At 35.4% G+C, this 22,183-nt stretch overlaps 1 protein-coding gene across 1 annotated transcript in view; it reads right to left on the bottom strand.

Annotated features, from left to right (window-relative positions):
• HERC4 (HECT and RLD domain containing E3 ubiquitin protein ligase 4) overlaps nucleotides 1-22,183 on the bottom strand; it is a 123,956-nt gene that overhangs the window by 90,922 nt on the left and 10,851 nt on the right. The window contains exon 3 of the mRNA XM_052639676.1: nucleotides 2,585-2,744. Within this exon, the coding sequence (XP_052495636.1) occupies nucleotides 2,585-2,744 (160 nt within the window). The remainder of the gene's footprint in view (nucleotides 1-2,584; nucleotides 2,745-22,183) is intronic.

The raw sequence follows: 22,183 nt of genomic DNA, 5'->3' as shown, positions 1-22,183 counted from the left end.
AAGCACCTAGAAAAAGGTCTGGATCTAAAAAATGATTTGGTGTTGAGACTTAAAAAGGAAAAAAAAAATCAATCACTAGTGGTCTTTCATAAAAACATACTCCTACTGTACTGAAATACTAAATTGCCCTTTAAAATATGAAGTACCAGTAAAAATTTATATATGTGTATACATATGTGTGTGTCAGAACAGATCCAAATTAGATTAGCCCAATGAAAAACTGAGAAAGTTCAACAGGAAGGACACCCTTATACACAGATTAAAACTAGTAAGATGTTCAGTAAATACATAAACAGAGAAGTTTAAGCCAAAGGACTCAATTAAGATCTCTTACAGGTCCCCATTCAGGTTCATTAAAAGAGCAAAGTTACAGGATTATTGGGCAACCTTCAAATAAACTGTCACATAATAAAATTTTCTCATCTTTCTCTCTTTACTAAGCATCTATGGATTACTGTCTCTTAGACCAGAACTGAGCAAAAAAAAACAAAGGAAAATTCAGTGGAGTGAAAAATATGGGAAACTAGACAGCCTTGCTGTGAATCATGGTTTTGAAAATAAGGACTTAGAAAATCTAACATCTAACTCTCTTTTCAATACTAAAAACACAAAGTTCTTAAAAATCTTAAATAAAAAAAAATCCCATTCTACAATTATTACTTATGGAAGGAAAGAAAGGCAGACAGAACGTGACAAATGTGAGATCACTCTGTTCCTATGAATGCTTTGCATTTTGTAGCCAACAGCCATTTGGCTGCAAATTCACATTTTCTAAAAGAAATCAAAATTGAAATGACTAAAAAAATTCAATTTACTTAGCTTAAGGAAAAAATTCTCTCTCCCAACAGCACCATCATTAAAGAGGCACTAAAAGCATAACGGGAAATGTGTTTGCTATTTAACTGTTATTACAGAAGAAACAAAAGGGAAGAAATTTGGGGAGTTTTGCAGAATTTGATTACAGGTTAAAGAAAACACATTAATGAGACATATCCCAAAACAGACAGCTCATTATTAGAACAAATATATAAAGCATCAAACTAAAGATGAAAAAAATATTTTAATATGCTAAAACAAAACAAATACTTCAAATGTATACTTTAAGTTTTTCAACAGACACATACACACATACACACACACACACACACACACATTTAATAAAAAGATATGGGCTTGCTGAAGGAACTAGCTACCATCCCTACTTATAGAAAAAAAGTCATTTCTAATGATAAGAGCTCTGTTCTGTTTTTTTTTTTGTTTTTGTTTTGTGGTTGTTTTTGTTTTTTGCACCATGCAACTTAAGGGATCTTAGTTCCCTGACCAGGGATTGAACCTGTGACCTTGGCAATGAAAGCATGGAGTCCTCACTGGAATTCCCTCCTGTTCTGAAATGTATTATTTCTTGTGCTCCAATTTCTTATCCTAGTAGTTATCTATTTCTTAAGCCAGGGCAAACATTAATAATGTTAAATTAAAAACAAAATATCTATCCTGGGTGGTTCTGCCGGGTGCGGCCCCGGAGGCAGGCGCAGAACAAAGGCTGCTCACAGCCCAAACCGTGCCCTCCGGTCAGCCCAGGGGGCGCGGCTGAGGGTGATAGGCTGAGGTGTGTGAGCACCTCGCGGCCCTCAGTGGCTGAACACAGGGGTCCGCCTATCTACTGATGAGGCCTGGCCCCTCCCTGTGATTTTCGATGAGTGTAAATAATTTTAAATAACCTCTGGCCCTTGGAATAAAGTTCTGTTTTCTGTAAAAAAAAAAAAAAAAAAAACAAAATATCTAAATGTGTATACTATAAAAATGCTACCTGGAATAAATGTAAAATTAGTGTAATACCTTGGTTCCCTAGAGAGTTCTCCTTTATCCCTATAACTATTACCAAGGGAAAAAACATAAATAAAGAGAGTTTAAGGAGACAGGAATTTGTATAATTTTAAACAGTAAGGACAAGTTAGTGTATTAATTATGTACCCAAAAGAACTGGATATTCTTCTTTAAACCTTTATGTTCAGGATTACAGTTTTTAATATTAAAGCAATGGTTATGCCCTATGTAACTCTGTAAAACTACAATACTGACTACAATATTGATGAAGCATTGCTTATTTTTAAACTGAAATAATTCTACGATCAATCAGTGGTTAGCATAAATTAAATTGTGGTCAATGCTATGTAAAAATGTAAGTGAATTATTCTTTTTACTCTAAGCATGTGGGACTTTGAAATTCAATAAAAACAATAGACTAAAAAACAAAGAGAAAGAAACATACAATCAACCAATATTTAATGGTTTAGTCTTAATCCACTTAAAGATTTCAGTGAGAGAAAATTTATAATAAAGTGTGCATTCTCTACCCCTTATCTTTACAAACATACATAATCTGGGAGAAAATATGAAATATACAAAAAACAGCATTCAATCCAAACTGAAGGCAAGCACCTACCCAATAACTTGCCTTTAGGGCTTAAAGGGGAGGAGTAATTGTATATCAACTCTTAAATGCCCAGTAGTAAGCAGAATGATTTAGATAACAAATTTAGTATAAAAGATTGTTAAAGACCCCTTTGTCAGTCACCTTTGTTACCTGGGTACTCTGATACATTCCTCTGATCCTAGCAGGCCAAGTTGTCCATCAGAATCGAGACCCCAAGCATACACCTGGCCCTTGTCATTTAGTGCTAATGTATGAGCTTCTCCACATGAAACAGCTACAATATTTTGGGCATCCAGGGCAACAACCTGCTCTACAGAAATCAGAAACAGAGACATTATGTTCTAGTTTTAAACTCCTAATAAGAATATAGTCTTCATCTTGCACAAAAAAGCTAAGGAAATGCTGAAATACAGACTGTAGTTTAGTTATTCTACAAAACCTAACAAATACATTCCACACAAAATTCTCACTGTAGTAAATACAGATATATGTCACAGGGCATAATCAACTCAGATTATTAAGTAACTTGAATATTTGGGGGAAGAAATTAAAGGTATATAAAAATTTTCTTGGGAATTGCTCTTCATTCAAAACCATTACCAATAAAAGGAGTCCAGCTGAAAAGGAATCATTTGAACAAATAGGCTGTTTTTTAACAATAAAATCATAACCAACATATGTATTACCATATGAGATACTACTATGGAGTGATTCTGAAACAAATGAAATAATCTGAATTAGCAATTTCTGATAGTAAACAAATTCTTTACAGATCTCATAAAGTATCTACTAGATATGCTGAGGAGAGAACTGAAAGGCAATGTGACTATAACAAACGAATTTCAGTTTATGGGCTGCTATTTTAATGTGAAAGATATAAAAACTCCACATGTGGTTAAAATATGTTCAAGTTTTAAATCAGAAATTAATTTAAAATATTGGCCCTCGTAAGACTGTCAATACCCACTGACAAATCAGTAAAGAAAATGAAATTGCTTCCTTAGTCTCTTTAAGATGTGCACTATCAGTTTTTTACTAGTACACATGTTTTTTTTAAAGACATCATTTAAAATTAACCTCTAAAAAAAATTAACCTTCTTTAGCCTAATAATAAAGCTATGTCTTCTATAAACTGAAAGTGTCTTATTGCAGAGCTGCTAAAACTGAACCAATAAGAGTTTCCTCGGAAGCATATTCTAGCTCAGTGTACAAATACAGCTGTTCAGTAATAAGACAGATTACGTCACAGAGGTTTCAATCCCTAAGTAACAGAGAAAATTCAGATTGCATCTGAATTACTTATTCTGCATCTTGGGGTGGGAAGTTAGCCCTCAGACAGCCTTACGAATTTGTATAACTCTAATGATATGTCTTTTAAAGTACTTACCTTAAAATACTATGAGTTCATTATTCATGAAGTTGATAAATAGTACATGGAAATTCACTATGTGAATCTCTCACTTTTTTGTGTATATTTTATATATATACATGTTTTTATAAAATTATATTGTAGAAACATATGAAAACAAAACATAACATATATAACATACTATCCCTCCTCCCAAAAAAAAAAAAGGACTTAAAAGTATGGTATCATTTATTTACATCAAAACACTCCCATAAATCTTAATTATGAAGAAAGAAGTAAAATGCAAAAGATCTGTTAATCTTTCACAGAGGACCCCTAAATGAATCAATGTCTCTCCAGAACAATCTTCAAAGGAGATGGAATAAAGAGCAAAAAATGAGAGGATGAGAAGAAGGATGAGTAAGACTGGTTGGTTCAACAACGATATAGGTTGGTTCAACAATAATATAGGAAGAACACTTAAATTTGATATCAATTGCTATAAAATCAAAGATACCAAAAATCGAAGAAAGAAGACACAATCATTCATGCCAAATATTAATATTTACTGTATATTTCTTGTGCTCTAAGTACTAGAGAAAGATAAATAAAACAGAGTTCTAGTCCTCAAGGAGTTTACAGTCTATAGAAAAACAAGCGAGATAAGGAGGCTTATTAAAGGCAAAGATAAAGCTATACAAAAGGCACCACGGGAACATGAAATACTTTTAAAAGATACTAGGAAGAATTTTGGAAGACACTGACACTAAGTATGTGAGGAAAGAGAAAGAGATGCCATGTATCTGTTAGAGAAAATTCAAATTACTTCTTCAAATATAGTAAAACAAACTAAAAGCAAACTGAAGCAACTGATTTTAAAAAAAAAAGAGGGAAAAAGTAGTTGATATGTCAATAAAAACATAACCTCCCTAATATTTAAAGACTAAACAGGAGGAGGGGGGAGCAGAAGAAGCTCAGTGAAAAAAATACGCAAAAGATGTGAACTGACTGTCCACACAGAAAAGGAACAGAAATGGCTCTTAATCCTATGAAAAAATGTCAAATCCACTGATGAGAGAAATGAAAATTCAAACTATGCTGAGAAGTCAACAATACACTCAACTTGGAAAATTCATAAAGCCATAAACTTTTAATTTGTATACTTCTCTATTTGATTACAAAAGTTTACATATATCAAAAGAATGAGAAGGCAAGCCACTGACTGGAGAAATTATCTGCAAAACACACACCTAATAAAAGACCTATCACCCCTTCCCCCAAAATAGATCTATATATTAAACGTTCTTAGAACTCAACAATAAGAAAATAAACAACCCAGTTAAAAAATAGTGCAAATGACCTGAAGTAACACCACACCAAGAAGACATAAAGATGGCAAGTCATATAGCAACACAGAATTGCAAATTTAAATGAACTACCATTATAAGCCTATTAAAATGGTCAAAACCCAAAACACTGACAACACCAAATGCTGGTGAGGATATAGAGCAACAATAGCTCTCCTTCACTGATGATGGACGTATAAAATGGTACAGATACTCTGGAAAACAGTTTGGCAGTTTCTTACAAAACAAACCATACCGTTATATGATCCAGCAATTGTGTTCTTTCACATTTACCCAAAGGAGCTTAAAACTTATGTCCACACAAAACTCTGCACATGGATGTTTACAGCATCTTTATTCTTTCCAAAACTTGGAAGTAACCAAAATGTCCTTCAGTAAGTGAATGAATAAACTGTGGTATATCCAGAGTGTGGAATATTTTTCAGTGCTAAAGAAATGAGTTATCAAGCCATAAAAACACATGGAGGAGACTTAAACGCATATTACTAAGTGAAAGAAGCCAATCTGAAAAGGCTACAAAATGTATGCTCCAACCATATGACATTCTGGAAAATGCTTTTACTGGAGACAGTAAAAACATTACTGGTTGCTTGGGTTTAAAGGGAGGGAGGGATGAACAGGTAAAGCAGAGGAAATTTTTAGGGTACTGAAACTATTCTGTATGGTACTATTACTATTCTGTATAATACTAAGTGAGCTTCCCTGATGGTTTAGACAGTAAAGAATCCGGCTGCAATGCAGGAGACCCAGGTTCAATCCCTGGGTCGGGAAGATCCCCTGGAAGAGGGCATGGCAACCCACCCCAGTGTTCTTGCTTGGAGAATTCCATGGTCACAGGAGCCTGGCGGGCTCATTTCATTATCTAGTCATCAAACCAATCAAATGTACAACACAGACAATGTTACAGTGAACTATGAGTGTGGATGATATGATATGTCAATGTAGGTACATTAATGGTAAGAAATGTACCCCTGTGGTACAGACTGGATAGTGGGGGGGGCGGGGTGGTGGTGGTTGTATATGTGTAGTATAGAGTACATGGGAACTCTCTGTACTTACTACTCAGTTTTGCTGTGAACTTAAAACTGCTCTTATAAAGTAATTTTTTAAAAAAAGCTTATTTATAAAAACACACATACACCAAGATAACATTTTTCATCTCATAAAATTCAAAAGTTAGATAACAATCTGTTGGGAAGAAAGGCACTCTTATATATTCATAGTGGAAGCACAAAATAGACACCTTTATGAAAAAAAAAAAAATGTGTGAAGACCTAACAAAACATACACAATTATCTTTTGGTTCCAGATCTAGCCTACAGATACATCTGTGTACTAAAGGGCAGCAGAATTGCCAACTCAAAATATGCCATTTTGGCATAAGGATTATTTTGAACTGAAGGCCACTAAGAAAAGCTCTCTGCTCTCCTTCAATGTGCCTAAAACCAGGACATAAATCTGTAGAGGTGCCCTATCTTTCCTCTCTACCAGGAAGGATAGGAGTTAATCACTGGAGACAACTCTAGACCCTTATCAGCTGAGACAGCACCAGTACAAACTATGTAACAAACTTTACTCAATAGCCCTTATCTTTCTTAAGTTTCCCCACACATTTACCTCCCCCCAAACTGCCAAGCCAGAAACTCAAAAAGCCGTTTTCATCTTGTTATTTCTCTATTTATTGTCCTTTTAAGATGCTATATAAGCCCATGTTCCACCGACCCCTTGAGTTACTCATTACTGAGTGCTAACGCCTGTGAACACAAAGCAATACACTTATTCTGCTTTTCTCCTTGTTGATTTGTCCTTTGTCTACATAGGCAAAGTTGGAGAATCTAGGTGTACATATGTGCTACGTCACTTCAGTTGGGTCCAATTCTTTGCGACCCTACGGACTGTAGCCTGCCAGGCTCCTCTGTCCACGGAATTCTCCAGGCAAGGTACAGATTCTGCAACTGGAATGGATCGCCATGTCCTCCTCCAGGGGATCTTCCTGACCCAGGGATCGAAAATGAGTCTCTCATGTCTCCCACATTGGCAGGCGGGTTTTTGGTTTTTGTTTTTTTACCACTAGCGCCACCTGGGAAGCATACAAATATACAAATATGCATGTGTGTGAATGTGTGTTTTTACATATATCTGCAGTACTGTATAAAATAACAAAAGACTGGGAATAGTCCAAAGATCCATCAATAAAGGATTTTGTTCACACACTGGGATTCTATGCTCTGAAAAATAAAGAGGAAATGCTGCAAGCTGGTGTGGAAAGATCTCAAGGGTATATTATCAAGGGAGGGAAAAAAATCAAGATGTGAAATAACATACATGATTTGTTATTTTCTGTCACAGTTACCTATGTTTATTATAGCTACAAGGGATGTGGATACAGAGGGAAATAGGGTGGTGAAATATAAGAGCAAAGCTTCTCAATGTGTATTTATTTTGATTTCTGAACCACATGAATATACTCTCTATTCAAATTTGAATAATTTTAAAAATTAAACATTAAAGAAAATAATTAAAGCAATGTATCAAGACCAATGTTTTCACTAAAACTTAACTGAGCTCTTTAAGATTCCTCTACATACTAAAAACTCAAGATAAATAACTTTGGTTCTCTTAGAATTTGAGTCCCATCAAATTACTAAGATTCCTATTTGGAGTATAAATAACTATTATATACCTTGGAAGAAGTACTTAACACAGGCTTTTCAGACAACAAATATACAAACTAATAAGTTCTCTGTACAATTTTTTTAAATTATTTTTTTCCCCAAATGGCCAATCAAAATTAAAAGGCTGAACCATTTTTCCCCAGTATGCTAGAAAAGTCAGATCAATGTTAAACTGAGACATTCACATTCAGGACAAATTCTGGTTGAACGCTTGAAACAAGATGGCCTGCAAAGAGAATCAGTGATAAGCAAGAATAAAGGGAGAATAAATAAATCCAGCAAAACAAACCAAAAAGTTCACTAGAAAATCTGGCTTGATGTCTTGTATGAGAAAAACAACTCAGACGAACCCTAAACAGTTACCATTTGTTGTGTTTATTATATACTAGGTACTATGCTAACTCTATTAAAGTTTTAATCACCAAGCTATTGAATACATTTGCCTTTCAAGGCCAAAGAAACAGAAAAGGGAGGAAGAAGCGAGAATTAAATTCACTTTAATTTAGGCTGAGTATGGAAATATAAGGAGGAAATATAAGAGGGCAGAAAACAAAAGAAAAACCTGTCAAGCAAGCCCATTAAAAAAAAAACTATTATTCCTTTGATAAATGGGAGCTACAGGAAGATGTTAGAATTATGAACATATGATGCTAAACTTGCTGGGAAAGGTTTAAAGTAGCACAAGCTTATTACAATTGACTATAATTCAGAAAAAAGGCATTTTTTTTAAAAAATACAAATACATACAGATAAAAATACGTGGCAAAATGCTAACTGTTGGCCACTGTGCTATTCCTTCAACTTTTCTTTATGTTTCAAAATGTTCACAGAAAAATTTGAGAAATGTAACACTGCTCATATCAGTATTTAGAGTTCACAATATTTCTCTTTAAGGAAAGAAAAAATGACCATTTAGTTTGAGGCGGCAGAAAAAGGCAAAGAAAACTTAAAACAATAGGAGACTGTCTTGAGAAAAGCAGAAAAAAAACATTTTCAGAGACAGGAGCAAAAACAAAAAAGATAAAGCACTAGAGAGAAGTAACATTCCCATCCTGTAAATACTGTCAGGAAGATATACTCCAAACACAAATCTAACAAGTCCTAGCTCATTGCTACTTCTGGTTCTTCTTACACTTGCACTGTTAAAATGCAGTATTTCTGAAAACTGATGGTGCATCATTCCACTAAGGAGAAAAAGGACATCTTTGCCCCATAAATCCAAAACACTGTCATTCTTAGATTTATAAAAACTAATTAGAATGTTTAACCTAATGCCAGTTTTCATTTGTACATCATTTTGCTGCACAAACATCATAAAAGAAGAAAGAATATGGTTGCACATCCTTTTAGCAAAAGGTTCAGGTTCTTACTGTAAAACGTTACGTGACAAAATCCTTCCATTTGAGCAAGTAACTAAGAACAACCTATTTCCTTTGGGATCTAACAAACATGTTCCTCAATTCCTGAGTTTGTGAAAATCCATGTAGAATATCATCTCCAGGATTCACTCTTTTAAGAGTTCATTTAAAGGATCGACTTCACCATATTCATACAGTGGCGTATCTACATTTACCTTCTGATCTGTCCTATAATTATGTACATGTTCCTCCGTCAGTTTTCTTCTCTTTGCCATTATGGACAGAAAAAAAAAATTTTTTTTTTTCATTCTCAACTGTGGCTAACAAAAGGTACAAAAAGAGAAAAATAAAAATGACAAAAACCGACTCTAAACTTCTTTCACATTTTCTTCGAAGATATTTTAAAACTCTGCACAATATACAAAAAAAATGCTAAATATGATGGTTTATTTCACCACTGCACCACCCTTTTAAGAAACCCCACCACTGTTCCGCTTGTGATTTTCTTTAGTCTAGTTGGGAATAGAGATTCTCATTATTCACAGTAGTTATGTTTCATAAAGTCACCACAAATCCTTATTTAGCCAATACTGAATCACTGCCCCTCGGGAAAATATAAGATGACGGTGTTACAAGTCTCCAAGTCTCTTATCACAACACTTTATAGATCATTCATAACCTTCTGTGTTTCCATTTAAAGACATCTTAATTAATATACATTGTAATTCATTAACACTGAATTCACTGCCAAAACACCATACACTCATGCCTCAATGAATTTTTTCCAGGATTCTTGTGCCCAGGACAAAACCTCAGCAGTATGCACAGGGGCCATTTTAAACAGTAAAATTGCCCAAGAAAAGGTACAAAAATGCAAAAAATGTGGCACTAAATATACTGCAAAAAGGACATATTGTAACAGGAAGGCAAAGCACTGCTTTGTTGAACCTCAGCTGGGAAGCTACTTTTATTTTGCAGCTCTGCATGTGCATGTCCAGGAATCACCATGAAAAGCTCCATGAGTATTGACTGACCGTGATCCATTCTGATTTAAACACAATATACATAAACACTTCTTCCTAGACAACCAATCACAAGATATACAAGATGGTCTATTAAGAGTCTTTTGCTAAATGGGTTTTAACCTGATAACAGCAGCTTGCCCGATAGCTCAGCTGGTAAAAAATCCTCGGTCAGGAAGATCAGCTGGAGAAGGGATAGGCTACCCACTCCAGTATTCTGTGGCTCAGGTGGTAAAGAATCTGCCTGCAATGAGGGAGACCTGGGTTCAATCCCTGGGTTGGTAAAATCCTGTCGAGAAGGAAAACCCTACCCACTCCAGGATTCTGGCCTGGAGAATCCTGGACAGAGTCAGACACCACTGAGCGACTTTCACTTTCAAGATATAATCACCAATAGCATGCTCTGAGAACCTTGAAACCGTGCAAACAGTAAGCAAAAAATGAGTTGTGTTTTGGTTATAAAGGTAATACTATGGAAAACCCGTTAGTAACATATTCACAACAAACTTCTCTTAAAAGCTGCATCTTATTCAAAATTTTAAAACAGCTATTTGAAGGAAAATACATTATCATGTTACTCTGTATCCTGTTTCATCTACAGATTTCAAAATCTTGCCATGGGATAAACTGGGTTACCCCAAAATTCGTATGCTGAAAGTCATAATCCACAGTACCCAAGAATGTGACCTTCCTTGGGAAAGTGGTCATCAAGGCTGTAATCAGTTAAGATGAGGTCTGATGGCAGCAGGGTAGGCCCCTAATCTGACTTGTGTCCTAACAAAAGAGGAACCAACCCTACTTGACACCTTGATACTCGATTTCCAGCCTCCAGAACTGTGCTAATGTATTTCTGTTACTTAAGCCACCCAGGTTGTGATATTTTGTTTCACAGCCCAAACAAACAAATATACTTACCTAAATATTTTTGGGTTCAAAACATTCCTGTCAAGTTAGCCAAGTAGCACCATCTGTATTTTAAAAGTGGTCCACAGAAATAAACAACTTATTCTGAATAATTCAATCACAGAAAAATTTGACTTTGAAATTTAAAGTCTCTATTAATAGTTCAAATTACATTATTTTCATGCCAAACAATTTTTCAAAGTTGGCAAAAGACATACTTCTGTAAGCAATCTTTAAATACAAGTGCAAGGGGGGGAAAAAAGCTTTTGAGAGAGCAAGTTGGCCCTCTGACCCCCAAACTTTCCTTTTGGGAAACAACAGGAAATAATGTGATTTCCAGTAACAGGTACATAAATATGGAATATCCATGTAACAGAAACTCGTGCTTCTATTAAAATAAATGTCTATATAATACAACATGAAAAGATAAAAACACAGTAAATGAAAACGCAAACCACAACATTTTATGTAATGTGTACAGGACTATGTATTTTAATACAGGTATAAAGTTATGAAAATATAAAAAACAGCAGTACTCAGTTTTAGGATGTAGGGGAAAAAGTGGCTTCTACTTTTTACAACATTTCTGTAACTTCTAAAAACTTATAGAAATATATTAGAAAAAAAGTAGTTAGTAATTAGAAAAAAAGAATTTTTTAAGATATTTGCCGCTGCTGCTAAGTCACTTCAGTCGTGTTCAACTCTGTGCGACCCCATAGACAGCAGTCCACCAGGCTCCACCGTCCCTGGGATTCTCCAGGCAAGAACACTGGAGTGGGTTGCCATTTCCTTCTCCAATGCCTGAAAGTGAAAAGTGAAACTGAAGTCGCTCAGTCGTGTCCAACTCTTAGCGACCCCATGGACTGCAGCCTACCAGGCTCCTCCATCCATGGGCTTTTCCAGGCAAGAGTACTGGAGTGGGGTGCCATTGCCTTCTCCATAAGATACTTGAAGTCCCCAAATTATAAATGACCCAAATCCCATAGGAACAAATGTCCTCTGTTTCCCAAAATCAAAATACTAGGGTAGTAACTAACACAGACTGATACATTTTCTTCCCTAAGAGACAGTAGTAGTCAAGTATTATTCATATTTAAAATGTGATATACAGTTAAGTTAAATGTTACTCACAAAAATTTATCCTAAGCTTTGTGGAACCAATAAAGCAAGAGAGCCAAACAAGCCACGATAGATGATGGGTGGAAATAAATTCTAATATGCAAGTATATGAATTTTTCTACAGAAAATGTTACAAAGGTTAAATGTAATTATTGACAAAATATTATACTTAGGTATAATGTGTTTTAGGTATAATGTGGTTTGAAAACCTATTTATGACATGCAGAAGTATTTCAATGAGTAAAGAAAAATTTAGCTTTTAAAAACAATTCATTCATAAATCAGAAACTATCTGGTATAAAAAGTACAATTACCAAGCATGACCAAAGGCCACAATTAATCTCAACTCTTAATATGGTATATAAATTGAATGAAGTCCTATGTATATTTTTAATTAAAAAAAAAACGAATTCAACTGAATTTGTAAAGCTGTCAATGTTTTATACACAGAACAAAAATCTTGGTTGATGTTTAATGCTCAAGTTATCAGGGTCTAAAAAACAATAGTTATGACTAGCAACAAGCACAGTCACATTAATAACAATTACAAAACTGGAGGTCAGAAGGACATACTTGATAAAAAGCTAATTTTAAGAACCTCCATTTCAGTTACTCAGTAAATGTTTAATTCAGTCAGAGCTTAAGTTTCAAAAGCCTCTGCCTACCATGCTTCACTAGTTACAATATAGATTTTCCCCTTCCCTCCTGAATAACACAAAACTCCAACTAAACCAATGCAGAGCACACTTAATATCTATCTCTAGAAATTTAATGTTCACAAAATGCTATACTATGAAATTTAAAAGGTAATGCATAATTCCATTCGTATATAAAAATATGTCACACATAACCCAGTATACGTGCAGAGAAAAGACTGAAAATAGGGTTTCCCTGGTGGCTCAGTGGTAAAGAATCCACCTGCCAATGCAAGAGACAACGATTCAATCCCTGGTCTCGGAAGATTTCAGAGGACAACTTGGGCCAAAGGACAAGTGGGCCCGTGTGCCACAGCAACTGAGCAAGTGGCTACAAAGCTCAGGAGCTGTAACTACTGAGCCCACGTGTCAAAACAACTGAATCCAGAATACTCTAGAGCCCAGGCTCTGCAACAAGAGCAGCCACCGCAATGAGAAGCCTGTGTACCAAAACTAGAGTAGCCCCCTGCTCACCTCAACTAGAGAAAAGCCCAAGCATCAACACTCAGCACAACCAGATAAATCAAGAATATTTAAAATAAAAAAGACTGGGTAAAGAAATACTAAATTGTCAACACTGATTATCTACCAGTGGTTTTCTTTCTTTCATGGTTCTTCAACTGTTTAACTGAACAAGTAAAAGTGAGTTGATGTATTTTATGAGTCTGATTTTTTTAAAACATGAAGACGTTAACTACTTGGGATTAGTGAATAACACCAATCAATAATTCAGAATGCTTTTTTTACTTTAATAAATAATGATATTGCTAATTATGTGACAGAGCTAACAAATTACCAAATGGCTACTTCACTCGAGGCATGTTATTTTCCTGCTGCTGCTGCTGCTAAGTCGCTTCAGTCGTGTCCGACTCTGTGCAACCCCACAGACGGCAGCCCACCAGGCTCCCCCATCCCTGGGATTCTCCAGGCAAGAACACTGGAGTGGGTTGCCATTTCCCTCTCCAATGCATGAAAGTGAAAAGTGAAAGTGAAGTCTCTCAGTCGTGTCTGACTCTTCGTGACCCCATGGACTGCAGCCTACCAGGCTCCTCCACCCATGTTATTTCCCTACTCCTAAAGTAAAACTGTTTACTGACACTTTTTAAAGGATCACTAATATAATCATATAATGATCATAAAATATGAAAAATTAAGAATAAAATAAAGCCTAAACATAAAACATTTAATGAAAATGCTTATTCTCTAAAATTATTACCAATAATTATCAATAGGAATTTGGAATGGTACAACTCATCGTCATGAAAACTTTATAGTACGTTTTCTGATAAAATCAAAATATACAGTAACTTACATGTCTTAGCTGACAGTACACAGTAATATTCATATGGAGATGTAACTAACTAGATTTAAAAATTCTTTATAATGGATATGTTTACAAATCCATACCCCTTTTATGCATTCTTATCTACATACAGGTATACAGTTAACATACACAGAGAAATTATTATGTGCCTGGCACTGTGCTAAGCACTTTATTTAATTTCATTTAATCCTCATAACACGATAAGGCAGGTGTACCATCATCCCTACTTCAAAGGCACTAAGATATATAAACATTTCCCTATTGAACAACTGTCTTTTTGCTTATAATACTTAAACAAGGTTATGTTTTAATAATTTACTTTCAAAATATACTTAGAACTGTAAAAGTACTAGGGCTTCACAACATTTTTTCTTCAGGATTCCTTTCTGGATGGCTAGGAACTGCTGAAATTGAGTGCTTTGAAGCAGAAAGAAGTAAAACTAAAATATAAAGATTCCAATTTTAAAAAAAAGACTCCCATATAAATATATCAACCAAACAGCTATTTTAATCTCTTTCTAAGACCAGCAAGAATGAACCCTCAAAATCTACTGGCGGATTTTTTGTTCTGTGTTTTCTTAGATTCTTTCTTGTATATTTGGAATTCATTAATCTCAGAGGCAATTAACTGTATTTTCTTACTTTCTTTATTCTTGTTGATGACATAGGAAAGGTGGGGGAACAGGTTTACAGACACCAGAAGAGTTAAACCCTCTCAGAACTGGCAAATCCCTAAAGAGAACTTGCCTACCAAAATGCCTTTCATACAAAAACTGACCAAACCAGAGATTATTCGACCAACTATATCTTTATCTAATTCTCACACACCAAACCAGAATTTCCCTTACCTTAAATCATCCCAGAATCAGGTACCAGGAAATAAGAAACCTATCCTATAGAACAAAGCCTGGAAGAATTAACCAAATTAATCAGTTCTTAACTGTTTATTCTGTCCAGTTTGCCTCTCCCTGGAAAACCTCAATAAAGGCTACAGTCTTAAGATCTCCCCTGAGTTCTGCCTCCTCATTACCTTGGTATCTTCCTCCTCAGCTATGTGTGGCATGCACTGACCTCCTCTCTCTAGAATCAGTGAGCATAACCAACTTCTTCCGAGCCTCATTCTCATTACCCCTTACAGCCACAATGATTTTACCTTACCACTTCCAATATGTACATTCTTAGAACAGGTATAAACTTTACACTTTTCATTATAAAGTAGCTGATGACCACAAACTTACCAAAACAAAAGAGTCTTAACTGTAACTTTCCTCCCTTTCTATGGCACATCCACCAAAATGGTCATTGTGTTCATTCAACACCTTGTGTTTCTTCTGTGATAAAGATATGTAAGACAAGGTGTTTAACCGGCAGTAACTGACATGGTAGAGAAGACTTTTACCCAAATAATTACATAACACGAAGTTAGCAATGCAACTTACTAATTTACTGAATGACGGAGAACTGTACTAGATACTGTGCAAAATATATGACTTAAGTTCTCTTATGACACACCAGAGAGATGTATAAGATGGCACTTGATCTGGGCAATATTCAAGACAGAAACAGAAATATGCCTTAGAAAGATTAAAGATGGATAAATTGGAATGGGGAGATCAGGTAGAAAGCTACTGCCACAATTCTTGCAGAGTAGTAATGATCTAAACTAAAGCAAGGAATTTTAATTGAGATAGGAGGAACTACGGGCCCCAGGGTACAAGATAATTAGCTCAAGATAACATATTTAGCCACTTGCAAATACAATGAAGACACAAGAAAGTTACTGAGAGTAAGATTTTGGCAACTGAGTCAACACTTGCTACAGGTTAGGAAGCTGACTCTAAGGTAAATCTAAGGTTTAAAGCTAAGTGAATGGAAGAAGCATCAATAAATAAGGAAGAGAGGCTATTTCAGCAGTTTGTTGTAGAGAGCTGGAGACAGCTAACTCATAGTACAGTGGTCTCCATTTAAACTGTTCCTTTTTTGTTCTCCACATTTTATCTTATCATTTTAAAACTCATTATATCTTCATATTTTATAATCTCAGAAATGCCTATTTATCTTTCTTGATTTTCTTAATGTATAAATTTTTCCCACAGTCAAGCACAATATAAGCAGCAAATGTCCCGTTTTTTTATTAACAGCCTTTTTACATACTAAGCAAATAAATTTAGGCATACTCGTATTAAAATAATTATGTATGCAAAAGTAAGAGTAGAAAGCTGCAGCCAAATGCATTTATTTTCAATTTAAAAGACTGCTTATCACTTTGGGAAGGGCAGGTTTGAAAGGGTGGATAAGCAGGGAAGAAAAAAAAAAAAATGATTTAAGTGTCTGTTCCTCAAACTACCAGTACACAAACTATACCTTCTGTTATAGACAGAGTACCTGTGTCCTGCCCCCACTTCCCAAATGCACACTGAAACTCTATCTTCCCATGTGACAGTATTAGGAGGTAGGCCTTTGGGAGGTAATTAGATCCTAAGGGTGAAGCCCTCATTGATGAGATTAGTGTCCTTTGTTAGCTCCCTCACCCTTCTGCCATATGAGGACACAATGAAAAGATGGCCACCTTTGAACCAAGAAGCAAGCTCTCAAAAGATAACAAATCTCAGCACCCTGATCCTGGATTACCCAGACTCAAAAACCAAGAGAAATGTGTTTGTTTTGTAAGTCACCCAGACTACATTATTTATGTTGTAGCAGCCTGAATAGACTAAGAAATCTTCAAATTAAGTATTCATTAAACTTTTGAAAATCAACAATGAATCTAACTTCTATCATTTATGTAATTCTCACAAGAACAAAAAAATAATCTTTTTTCTGTTATTACTATGGATCTTTAAATTCTAACAGTAAAGGTTTTATTTCTTGCTCCAATACAACACTACCTTTAAGTGAAATAGACATACATTTTGGGGAAATTTGAGTATAACTTTTTAATATGAGTTTCAACAAGGTAAATGAGAACTAAGCATGAAGTATATACTTTTATGATGAGCACAATGTCTAGGACAAAGTAGATAATCTGTTGAATAAATGCCTGAGTTTCAGTTATAAATAAAAAGATATTGTCTGTCTCAAAGCAAATACAGAAACAGCATATTAGCTACTTCAGTGTAAGACTTACTTTTCTTTTAAGAAAACATTTACCGAGCATTTTCCACATGCCAGGCATTGTTCTTCGCACTTCAGTGTGATAGCTCACTTAATCCCTACAACTACCCTTGGCATGATTATCCTCATTTTAGAGGAGAATACTTAACACAAAAAGACTAAGCTATGTGCCCAAGATAACAGCTAAAAAATAAAAGGTAAGTGCCCAAGATAACATAGCCAAAAGGGTACAGGGTTTGTACCAAAGCATTCTAATTTCAGAGCCTACCCTTTTATTTGGGTTTCCCTGGTAGCTCGAACAGTAAAGAATCTGCCTGCAATGCAGGAGACCTGGATTTAATCCCTGGGTCGGGAAGATCCCCTGGAGAAGGAAATGGCAGCCCACTCCAGTACGCAGGCAAGAGTATCTATAAGCAAATACAAATATCTTTTTTCTAATCCAAAATATAGCTTTATACACAATGTTCTACACCTTGCTCTTTTCACTCAATTTATCTTATAATAATGTGCAAAATCCTCCCTCATTCTCTTAACTACATAGTATTTACATTACATTGACTAAATTACTTTACCAGTTCCCAACAGACTGTCACGGGGGCTTCCCTGGTAGCTCAGATGGTAAAGAATCTGCCTGTAACGCAAGAGACCTGGGTTCGATTCCTGAGTCAGGAAGACCCCTTGGAGAAGGGAATGGCAACCCACACCAGTATTCTTGCCTGAAGAATTCCATGCAGAGTTGGGCATGAAAGAGTGACTAACACACAACACTGCTGGGGCTTCCTAGGTGGCGCTAGTGGTAAAGAACCCGCCTGCCAATGCAGGAGACCTAAGAGATGTGGGTTTGATTCTTGGGTTGGCAAGATCCCCTGGAGACAGGCATAGAAACCCACTGAAGTATTCTTGCCTGGAGAATCCCATGGACAGAGGAGTCAGGCAGGCTACAGTCCATAGGGCCGCACAGTCAGCCACGACTGAAGCAACTCAGTACACAGAGACTGTCACAATGTTGTGTTTTATTTTTCCCACAATGTTGTTTCTAATGTTTTGCTGTTATAAACAATCCTGTAGTAACACTCACTTTGTATATATACAAATGTAGCTATCAAATCAACAGCTATACTCTTGGATTTCTCGAAGAAAGGGTATGTACATTTGTAATTCTGATATATGATGACAAAATAGCCATTATAAAAACCTATGAACACTTATTTACTGACAGCCTCACTGCAGAGATGGTACTCCAGTCAAACACAGGTCTTCTGCACTTCTCTTAGTATGAATGAGGCTGAAGAGTACTCATGGTTTAAAAGTCATTTGTACATCCTTTTCTGTGAAGCACCTGTTCCTATCCTTTGCCCATTCTGCTGTTTTCATCTCATCAGTTTTTAGAAGTGCTTTGTATCTCAGAGATTTACACTTTGATTTTAATAAATATTAAACTCTATATATTTTCCTGTTTGTCTTTTACCTTTGTTTACAGTGACTTCCACCTAGCAAAATTATCTTTATTTCCATGCAACTTATATTTTCTATGCCTCTTCACAATTCAGAAAGTATTTCCTGACTCCAACAAAACAATTTTTTTTGAGGGATGTACATTTTATTGGAAACCTTAAACACTCTTCAGACAGAACACAATGTCTTCAATCAAGGCTCCCATGTGGCCTACAGGGAAAACTGCAATTTCTGAAGTAAGGGCAAGGAGAGGGACAGTACAGAAGATGAGTGCTTAATTTGCCAAAAGGACCTCCTCACAAATTTCCAAAATAATTTTTTAAAAATCAGTCCATTTTCTTCAAGCACATTTTTATCATTATAGCCTTTACATTTAAATATTTGATTCATCTGGAATTTATCCAATATATACATGGCATGAGGTAAATCCAACTTTTTAAATTCCTAGATGATGCTCCTACTTATATCAAGGTCACTTATTGAATCTCTCTCACTTGGATTTTTTTCTCCATGCTTATGTCTGGGCCCTATATTGTTTCATTGGTTTTAAATGTCCACATGTAGGGCAGTTTTAACTACCAAGGTTTTAAAATTAAAACATGCTATTAACTATATTTTTCTTTTTTTCTGCTCATATTTTTCAATTTTCCTAACTACTCTGGTTTATTTTTTCCATATGAACTAGAGAATAATTTGTCTGGTTCCTGGGGAAAAAAATCATTTGGTATTTTTATTAGGATCACATTAAACTGACATTAATTTTAGAGAAACTGATAGGTTTATGTAGGTTAAGCATGCCTGTCCACAAATGTGGTTACCATTTACTGAGGCTTTCTGTATCCCTCCTAAGTGCTTTCAAGTCTTCTTTATATTCAAGGTGTTGCACATTTCTTAGGTAGTTCCTAAGTCATTGTATCTTTTTTTGCTATTGTTAAGTACTGACTTTTGATTGCTGCTATCTAATTGGACTTTCTTTCCACTAGGTTTGGTTTTGTTTTTTAATTGAGGTATAGCTGATTTATAATATTATGTTTCAACTTTACAACATAATGATTCACAATTTTTAAAGATTATATTCCATTTATGGTTATTATCAATTATATTAATATCTATTCATACAAATATATGTAAATATAATATATATACATTATTGGCTATATTCCCTATCCTGCACATACAGCCTTATAGCTTATGTCATACATAGAAGTGCCTCTAACCCTATTTGCCTTCCCCCTCTTCCCTCTCCCCACTGGTAGTCACTAGTTTGTTTTCTGTATCTGTAAGTCTGTTTCTTTCTTATTCACTATTTTTTACATTCCACATAGAAGTAATATTGTACTTTTTGTTTTTATCTATCTGACTTATTTCACTAAGCATAACATCCAAGTACATCCATGTCATTGCAAATGACAAAATTTCATTCTTTTCATGGTTGAGTAGTATTCCATTGCATGTCTGTGTATACACACACACATCTTCTTTATCCATGCATCTGTTGATAGACACTTAGATTGCTTCCATATATTGGTGACTGTAAATCATGCTGCTGTGAACAGTGGATTACATGTACCTTTTCAAATTAGTGTTTTCTTTTCTTTGAATATATGGTCAGGAGTAGAATCAGTAGTCCTTTTTTCTTTCTTTGAAGAACCCCCATACTGCTTTCCACAATGACTGCATCAATTTACATTCCCAGCAACAGTGTACAAAGCTTCCGTCTTCTCCACATACTTGCCAACACATTATCTGTGGTGTTTTTGATGGTAGCCATTCTGACAAGTGTGAGGTGATAACTCATTGTGGTTTTCATCTGCATTTCTCTGATGATTAGTGATGTAGAGAATCTTTTCTCTACATCAGACAGGCCTGATGGCCATCTGGATGTTTTCTTTGGAAAATGTCTATTCAGGTCTTCTGCCCATTTTTAAATCAAGTTGTTTGCTTTTTGATACTGAAATGTATGAGCTATTTATATACTCTGAGTATTAATTCCTCATGGGCCATGTCATTTGCAAATATTTTCTCCCGTTCAGTAGGTTATCTCCATTTTGTCAAAGACTTCCTTTACGGTATTCACCAGGTGAATTTTTTTTTTTTTAATATTTATTTATTTGGTTGTTTGAGGTCTTAGTTCTGGCAAGTGGGATCTAGTTCCCTGACTAGTAACTGAACCCAGGCCCCCTGCCTTGGGAGCACAGTCTCAGCCACTGGACCACCAGGGAAGTCCCTATGGTTTTAATTTTGACTTTGGGCAAGTTATTTAACCTCCTGAAGTTCTATTTCCCTCACCTAGAAAACTGAGCTAACTGTACTCTGCAGGATGGATTTAATGCTTTTGGATAATGTATAAAGGATTTAGCACAGTGCCTGGCACATAATGGTGGTTACTGTTATTTTCAAATGTCCACATCCTAGTACCTAATATATTCTAAATAATATATCTCATTAGTAAGTTTCTCCAACTACAAGGTGGGTATCTTTCGTCTCCCCCTTACACTGTCATATTAACTTCTAAGTATTTCCTTCTCCCCTTACTCCTAGTAGCAGAGGCTTACTCAGCTCCCCAGCTGAATGCAGAAATACTCTTAGGTTCAGGCAGAAGTAACAGCAACCTTTCAGAATTTTACCTAATTATTCTTCAAAAAATAAGTGCAGGTCCACAAAGTTCATTCTTGTTGGATAGTCTAGTTATGTCACCTATAGCTGAGGAATACCTTGATCAAAAATCAGGAAGTATACATGTGCTGATTCATAAATACTTGGGATCAACTATGAGAAGCCATCACAAACTCCTTTAAAGAATTTATAGGTAAAGAACCAAAATTTCCTCCCACTGTTTTCAGAAGCTCTCCTTCTGAAATTAAAACCTGGTAGGGAGTTCCCTGGTAGTCCAGTGGCTGATACTCTGGGCTCCCAATGCAGTGGGCCTGAGTTCAATTTCTAGGCAGGGAACTAGATCCTACATGCCACAACTAAGACCTGGAACAACCAAATTCTGCTTAGGGTCTCTTTTAGCCTTACTTTATTCCTTTTCTCTCTTTCATTTCCCTTTCACAAAAGCAAGATCATTAGTTCAGAAGGCACATTTCTCAGGGGCTCTACATGCCAGCGCACACACAATTAATAGTTAAAACTATTTCAGCTTTCAACTATTTCACAACTTCTATGTGACATCTTGTGACTTCAAAACCTTTGTTTCCAATAAAACCTGGAAATCATAAGGTCAGACATAATTAACTAATAGGTTTTTGTCAGTTAGATGATGCAAATGAACCTATTAATAAAACTCAAATAAGCATTCTATCAAATGGTACCTTACAAATATAAATGTTCTATCTATATATAAAAATTCAAGTTTACAAAACAGAT

Source organism: Budorcas taxicolor, chromosome 5 (genome assembly GCF_023091745.1).
Source record: "Budorcas taxicolor isolate Tak-1 chromosome 5, Takin1.1, whole genome shotgun sequence".
Lineage (NCBI taxonomy): Eukaryota > Metazoa > Chordata > Mammalia > Artiodactyla > Bovidae > Budorcas > Budorcas taxicolor.
The sequence above is the reverse complement of the archived record's forward strand: the minus strand, read 5'-3'. Positions and strand labels throughout refer to the sequence as shown.